The 8,449-nt window shown below is 38.9% G+C and overlaps 1 protein-coding gene across 1 annotated transcript in view; it reads left to right on the top strand.

Annotated features, from left to right (window-relative positions):
• Positions 1-8,449, top strand: part of SMARCA2 (SWI/SNF related BAF chromatin remodeling complex subunit ATPase 2) — a 218,597-nt gene that overhangs the window by 180,809 nt on the left and 29,339 nt on the right. Inside the window, 1 exon segment of the mRNA XM_006152442.3 lies at positions 2,788-3,005. Within this exon segment, the coding sequence (XP_006152504.1) occupies positions 2,788-3,005 (218 nt within the window).

The raw sequence follows: 8,449 nt of genomic DNA, 5'->3' as shown, positions 1-8,449 counted from the left end.
TGCATAAAACCTTAAGTTAAGGGGAATAATGGTCAGTACTTTGTGTGTTTCCTTGTAATTCCAGAACCTAAATTTAATAAGAATCTGCACGTATTAGCAATTGTAATAAAAATCGTTTCACTAGTTCTGTTTGCAATTTAATTTGTTTTCCGCTTCTTAGCTACTCACAGATTTAGAGATTTAAAAGTCCAAATATCACAACCTAATGCTTTGTTCCCTGTTTCAAAATTAAGGGGGGGAGTGAGAGTTGTAATATCCTTTTCTCAACTTCCCCCTCTTCATTTATCCCACTGAAAAGAAAAACAATGAAAAATTGTACAGCATGAAACTGAAAGTGAAGTGTCACAGTTGTTCGGGGTTTTCTTTAAAGACAAGAATAACGTATCGTATTAAAATATTTGAACCTGAGAACATGCACATTGCTTTTTCTTACATGCATTGTTTAAAAAAAAAATGATATTCTATTGAAAAAAAAAATCAGTTTAGACTGCTCCCAAACCATGCAGCTTGATTTTTAAGAAAGCTTTAAAATGAGGTATAAAATACCCCCCCAAAAGCATACCTTGCTTTACTTTTAAAAAATAAATTTGAATATTAATTTGTTTTCTTACTGGCTTAATTGTTAAAATGCAAGCAAGACTCAGAAACCACCTGAGCTAAAATCTCTAATTCGGCTGCCTGGAATAATAAGGGGGGAAAAATATGATAAGTAGTTGTCAATATTAAAACAGGCTGAAGGAGGAAGGCTTCAGGCCTTGTAGTAGGTAGAATGAAACAGCAGATTTGAGTATCCACAATCCTTTCAGTATTAAATTTTCAGTAAAATAAAATTACTTGTATATGAAAACATAGCCTTTCCCCAGCTCTCTTTTTTTTCCTGATCAGCTGATGAAGAGACTAGCAGCTCGCTGCTTTGCTGGCTTGTTAATTTTATCCCCACTAACTGTGATTTCCGATAGCCGGCCTGCTGATAGTGGTAAGGTAAATATCCTTTTTCGTTGCCGTCTTGAAGATTCAGTAGAACTACATCCCAGGCATGTGTAGGTGTGTAACACATCAAAAGCCGGTGTTCTCCGTATTTCTGTGTGCAACTGGGTGCTTGAGGAGAGCAGTACCATTAACTGTTGACAGCCTTGCATGCTGTATTTATTATTAGCGTGTTCAGCCTCCAAGATATGCGGGACAATTTCCTTTTCTTAATCTTCGCTTAGCTGCAGTGTGTTTAGCTGTATAGTGGGTGTCCTGCTTTTAGGCAAATGAATATTAATGAAATAACGTGGAGCTTTTTTTTTTCTTTCTTTTTTTTTTTTCCTCCTTTTTCCTCATAACTCATCAGATCTCGCCTCCTTCTTCATAGTGGTTATCTGAACACTGTAGGATCGTGATGGAAATTGTCTTTTGATTATTAAGGCCTAGGCTCAGACCGTCCCTTAGGATTCTGTCTGTATGCATGTTGCTTCTATGGATTCGCACATTGGAAGATGCATAGAAAACCTATTTTTTTAATCCCACTGGCATTTTTAACATGCCAGGTTGTTTTGTGTTCTGCACCAGGTTTTCTTCACAAAACCTTTCTTTTTCAGGAGGCATTGTACATAAGTGAAAGAAATTATGTCTGAGCTGTAATCACTCTTTATATTGATTGTTATACTCACATGATCATAAATATTAGCCATGTTTGGTGCTGTGGAGAAATGAAGGTAATTGCCTTATGATTAGAGCTCTTTCAGCTACGAGAAAGGATTGATTAGCATTTGCATACTGGAGGCAATATTGAGAGGCCGGAAGAACAAATAACAACATCAGTTATTTTGTGTGAGAAAGTAATCTCAAAATGTAATTTAAAGATCTTTGTAGAAAATTTCTTTTCCGTGGTCAAATTTCCTTTTATCTGGCCTTTTTTTTTTTTTTTTTTTTTTTTAAATGCATTTTTTTTCCCTTTGTTTTTCTTCTTAAGTTTTGAGACTTAACCAGGAAAAAAAAAAGTTTAAACTTCTGGGTTTGTCACATGGATCTTTTAGCCCTTTATGAACAGGTTTCTTTTATACCTGGTTGTTTTTATAGCTATTTTATTATCTCTCTGCATTAGTGCTGCTGGCTGTGGTTTAAAGCAAGCGTTTGCAGGTAATTGGAAAAAGTGTTTGTTGTTTGTGTGTGTGTGTGTGTGTGTGTGTGTTCTGTATCGGATGATTTCAGTGTGTTGACCAAGGAATGTGGCTCTGTACTTTCCCGTTTCCTTGTTTACTAATTGCTACATTAGGACAAAATCTGGACGGAATTTCGATTTATGTTGTGGATCATGAATGAATTGATATAAAACCTCGAAGAAGCAAAGGTGGAAGCTTGTATGAATGTATGGATGTAATCTTAGGGAGATTTTTTTTCCTTCATCCACTCCTTGTTTTTGTTTATCTCCCCCCCTCCCCCCGGAGTAATGAGACAGTGAGGATTTTTTTTTCCTTATATTGCACTAAAATTTCATTTGGATGCAGTTATCTGCAAACACCTGAATGTAGAGATTCTTTAGTGGTAGTCTTTACTGTGAGTCTTTTGGGCCTTCAGTATATTGTACTCATGGTTTTAGGTAAAGATGCATTTATTCAATATGGTGGCATTCCTTTATTGTTTTTTCAATGACGACAGTAACTTTTATTTTTTCTTAGTTTTGTAAGTTTGTTTCATTTTCTTCTAATTACTCAAGTCATATATATGTATGTGCATATAATATATATAATGTCTTTATTTTCTCACCCTGAATTTTTCTCCCTTCGTTTCTTGTTTTAACAGGCCATTGAAGACGGCAATTTGGAAGAAATGGAAGAAGAAGTACGGCTGAAGAAGCGAAAAAGACGAAGAAATGTGGATAAAGACCCTGTGAAAGAAGATGTGGAAAAAGCTAAGAAGAGGAGAGGTCGCCCTCCAGCAGAGAAACTGTCACCAAATCCCCCCAAACTGACAAAGCAGATGAACGCCATCATCGATACTGTGATAAACTACAAAGATAGGTGAGTGTAACTTCTTCCCCTGGTTCCTCTCTCACAAGGGCTTGGTGATACCACCTGAAGAGCCAGACTTGTGAAGTCATGCGCTTGAGTTGGAAGATTCTTTTCTACTGTGCTTTATGGCTTCTGTTCCAAAGGTATGAGTAGCCTTACAGTGTTTAACATGGCCACGCTTGCTACCTTGTGCAACGTCTCACCCTCTATTATTTAAGAGAATTAGGAATGAGCGATTTTGATTCTAAAATGTACAGTATATGAACTGGAGAAGGATTCTTCCGAACCTCTGAAATACCTCTGTTTTAAGAGAAAAGGATTGAAATGATAGAGTGAAGTTATTTTGAGGGGTTGAATTGTTAGAAGAATCATGATATATTTAAAGTCAATATTTCATGTTGGAAACCAGACATAAGCTTCTGTTCCTCCTTTCCATCTGATATCTGAACTTCCAACCACTTCTTTGAGCCATTGCCTTCTTCCTAACGATACAACATAGCCTGGTATTTTAGCAAATGTATCTCCATTTCCTGGGACATTTGGGTATGAATTTTGGAGGTGTCTCAGATACTCACATCCCAGGCCATTTTAAATAACGAATAATTACTTGAAAACCAAAGCAAAGATATTTTACACTGTCAGTCAGCTCTGTCCAGTAGGTAAACTAGTTAGACTACCTTTTGGTTAGTTGATTGGATTTTCACCTGGTAATCATGTGATGATACTTTCTTTTGAAGATCAAATCTCATTTTCAGTTGAAAATGTGATAGAAGGGACCAGCCGTTAGCGTAATGGCTATGTCACTGTTGACTCCCATGTTGTCAACCGCGATTTGAGTCCCGGACCTGGTGGCGTAAACTCACGCCGGACGCGTTTGCGTGTGTGTCCAGGATCCCGAGAGGAGAATGGAGGAGAAGGGATTGTGGCGTGGCCATCCCCCTGGGGGTGATTTCTCACTTTCTGTCTCCTTGTCTCTCTCTGTCTTTCTGGCAAGTGCACGCTCCCTATAGCAAAAGCCTCTCCAAAAGAAAAAAAAATGTGATAGGAAACAAAGGAAACATCTTAGTTCTCTAAATTGCTTTATGGTACTCCTCAATTTTTTGTTTCCAAGGATTTGTGATGTTACCTAATGTTCTGTACACCTGGAAGTGTTGAACGCAAATAATTAAGTTGTGATTGTCATTTTCACTGTTTTTGGTGCATGTATTATACCAGAGAGGAAAAAAGTTTCTGTAAAGATTAAGTAGTATAAAAAGTAAGGAACTTGTTCCACCACAGGGTGATGGTGTTAGGACTCTTAACTGTGAGGAGTTTTAAGAAATGAAGAGAGGGAATAGGAGGAGATGTTTGTGAACCGGTTGGAATCCCTTGGTTCTCTTTACCAGGTCGCTTAGGTTCCATGTTTACTGTTTTTATTATTTCCTCTGGAAAGAAAGAAAAGAAAAGAAATCCCTTTAAGGATTCTGAAGTGCACACAGAGGGCAGTCCCATTACATTGGGTTTGGATCAGCCTTTCATTCATAGGAGAATGATGGCAATCCAGGAAGGAAAATTTGACCAACAGGCCACCCTTTGCCCATAGTGAATGTGAATACTTGCTTGTAAACGAAGAGCCCATTAACTCTGTCCAGTGTCTATTTATCCCCAGTTTGACTTGTAGGTTTGCTGTAGACGGGGTTGGTTTCCAGGAAGCCAGCCTGGGTTGTTCTGCCTTATTTTATCAGCCCCTAGTCTGGAGAGCAATCCTACCAAGTAGAGAGTAGCACTCCACATATACCTCTAACTTTTCTGATTTTTGTCTCAGGAGAGTGTAACATCTGTTTCTCTGACCAGATGTGCCTTGCTATTTGACAGGCATTTTATTTTGTTCATTACTTGCTGAGTGAACCTAGAGCTGTTTTAGCACCAAGGAGGGCCAAGAAAGTCCTTGGAGGTTTAAAATTGGGTCTTTTATTCCAGGGTGATGGTTCTGTCTTCTTTAATGATGTATATGTATAAGGGAATACTGACTGGTGGTCACATATTGCCAATAGATTATTGTATTTGGTTTTAGGTGTCTTTTGATAGGAAAAGGAAAGCACATACATAAAACTAGAGAGAAGTCTTGTAAAATCTTTTGCAGTCTTCCCCCACCCCTGCCACCTTTTTATTTTGTTTTTTGAAAACCCTAAAAATCTGCCAGCACTCAGCCCACCTTTCCTTTAGGTAACAATTAGGAGGCATGAAGAAGTGATATCCCTTTTAGTAGGGGCAGCGTGCTCCAGGTTGCCACAATCTCCCTCGTCCCCTATCATCTCTCCAATGTGGAGCGTAAGCTGCCATTTATCATCACGCTGGTCCGACCTGATCCACTTCCCACATCTGTATCACATGCTGGCTCCATCACCTTTGGACTTGGTGACTTTCTGGGGTACTTGGCTCTGTGCTGATCATTTTCCTAGAAACCATTGAAAAGTGCAGCGTAGTATGAGGTTGTGTCCCTTAAACTTCAGCTAAGCACAGCACAGTGGCTTTTAGAGCACAAGGTCTCGTCTTGGCCTGACTGCCTGTGTTTGAATCTTGACTCCAGCGTTTACTAGGTACAGGACAGGTGGGTAATTTACCTCACTTCTCTGAGTCTCTCTTTCTCTCGCTCTGAATTGGGATAAGGACTGTAATGCCTCAAGAGTCGTCATGTGTCCTCCATGAGCTAATATAACTCAGGTTCTTTGAACAGTTTATTAGTAATCAGCTTTTCAGATTATTTTAGCTAGTCTGGTGGGTGAATAGATCTCTGAGCACTCTAAAGCATCCTTACTGATACTGGTTTCCATGGTTTTATTTCCAAAAAACAGGAAAAGCAGTTCCTCTGGGGCTGATTATTGAGTATGCCTGTGGTTGTACTCTAGGTAAAGGATATTCAGATGTTTTAGCATGCACATATTGAGTAATCCCCCCCCCCTTTTCCTAACTTCATTTATGTATTTACTTTTCCTTTATAAGTACCCTCGTAAGGCCTCATCTATTGGCTCCCACATTTAGGAACCTCCTGGGGAGTATGTACGAAATTTCTCACCATGGCATGTTTTATGTATATTTCACATTAGTAATCCTCTAGAAAAGGCGCTTTTTCTATTTATATTTTGTATTTCTCTTACCATACTTGGTACTCAAGTAGGAGGCTCTCAAATTAGGAAGGCCTTAATTAGATACAGTGTCATATTTTTGGTGTTTCAGAAAGGGCTACTGGGAAATGTGCATCTCATTGTGTTGAGGTTTGTGCACCGGTGAAGTCAGTTACTGATGGGCTAACTCAACCTGTTTGTGAAAGAAACGCCACCTATACTAACCTCTCTGCTGTCACCTCAGTGGAATGTTAGGGCCCTGACACTTGTGTAGATTAGCAAGGTATTAAATAAGAACTGCCATCTATATTTAACTGATGTATAAGAAGAATTAATTAGCTCTCATGAGACAGGTTGTTGAAAAATTCTTGTATGATTCTGGGGCAGATGTATCTTGATATTTTTATAAAGAACTAAGATAATTTACCTTTCTATTTATTACTGTTACATTCAGTGGCAGGCCTTGGTTTTTAAAAGCAGGGTACTTCAAACAATGTGACCCTGAAGAGTCAGTAATTTTGTGTGGTTCTTAAAGCTAAACTCCTTCTGCAGTAATAGCTAGCAGGGGCAGTATGGGTTTGCTGCTTTTCGGTACCATCATTTTCATAGAAAGCTGTATATTAAATAATACTGGAAGGTTTTGTTTTAACTTGCTAAGCATGCTTTGTTTCCTGCTTATTTAAAAAGCTGTAAAAAGTTTTCAATGCACATAATTTGTAACTTGTAAGACTAATTATTTGAAAAGGAATTCATCGTAATTTGCACTGTGCCCTTTAAAATTGTGCTTGGGATGAGAGGTGGAATAAGAGTAGGGTCGAGTGAATGATTGCAAATCTAGAGACATGGCTTATAGTTACTATGCAAGAGAGAAAGAAATTCCTACACACTTTCTTAAAGTTGGAAGAGACTTTTAGCTCTGCCTGGTCCAATAAGCCACAACCCGGATGTACTCCTCTGCCCCATCTCTGGCAAATGGTCATCCATCCTCCATGTAGACACTGCGGTGTTAGCTCACTGATGTAGGAAGCAGGTCCTGACACTGAAGTGCAGCTGTGAACACGATTGCCTACATTAATGTTGATTCAGCCCTCTGACTAGACACTGCGGTGTTAGCTCACTGATGTAGGAAGCAGGTCCTGACACTGAAGTGCAGCTGTGAACACGATGATTGCCTACATTAATGTGGATTCAGTCCTCTGACTTTTAGCTGTTTGTTCTGCTTAGACTTGCAGAGAAAAAAATGCTTTTTCAGTCCCAGAAATGTCCAGTAAAATGTTGATAAACAAGCATATCCACCTCCAGATATTTTTCAGATTGAAATGCCTCACTGTGCTCTCTGAGTGATGCCTACACTTGGGCTATACTGATCTGCGTCCCTGGGCACATTTCTTCTTTCTTAATTCCCCATTTACATGGCACCCAGAGCTCCAAAGGTATTGTAATGACTACTCACAGGGCGGTTAACCTCCTTATTTCTGGACACCAGCATTCTGCTAGCATAACTCAAGAGTGTGTTTACTTTGTCCAGCAACCCTGAACCAGAGTGAACCCCCAGTGAACGTGTGACTTGTTGCAAAACCCCATTTCCCACCCTAGAACACACACACACACACACACACACACACACACACACACACAGACTGCTCTTTTCTCAAATGAACGTTATTCAGGTTCAGCCAATGTTGTTCAGGTTCAGTATTAATTTTTTCGAACCTGTATTACTGAGTTTTCTTATCCCTATGCAGTTCCATCATAATGCCTGGTGTCCTTCTAGCCTGTTGATGTAACTCTGAATTTTTATTATTTGTTAAAAAGTTGTGTATTGTCTACTTAATTTTTTGTCATGCAAAGATTTCATATGAGGTACTGCTGAGAAGCTTCTAAAGGACAGAGGACATGCCCCTGAAAATCAATGCAGGTTGACATGAATATATTAAGCCAGGGATCTGTTCAGTTGATTAACCATCAGTGAACTCATATTGCCATGCTATCATGTCACCAACATTTATCCTTTCTCAAGGTTATCAAAAAAGGCTAAATCCAAGATATTCAATGTTTGAAACCCTTCTAATCTATCAACCTAGAAACCCTGCTGAAAAAGTGAATGAGGTTAGCTTACCATGGCTTTTTCTAAGAGACCACCTGCTGATAGTTAATGATGTTATTTATCTTTTCTAAATAGCCCAGTGGCATCTGAATAATGTCTCCTAAGTTTTGACCAGGGGTCAATATCAAATGTAACAGTCTCAAGTTTCCTTTCTCGGTTCAAAATTGGGAAATTTGCTTATCTCTAGTCTTCTGAATCTCTTTCTGTTCTCTGTGATTTCCTAAATGTTATTAACAGAAGCA

The sequence above is a fragment of the Tupaia chinensis genome, unplaced genomic scaffold (genome assembly GCF_000334495.1).
Source record: "Tupaia chinensis unplaced genomic scaffold, TupChi_1.0 Scaffold000354_1, whole genome shotgun sequence".
NCBI classification, from domain to species: Eukaryota; Metazoa; Chordata; class Mammalia; order Scandentia; family Tupaiidae; genus Tupaia; species Tupaia belangeri.
This window is presented reverse-complemented; position numbering and strand designations above follow the sequence as displayed.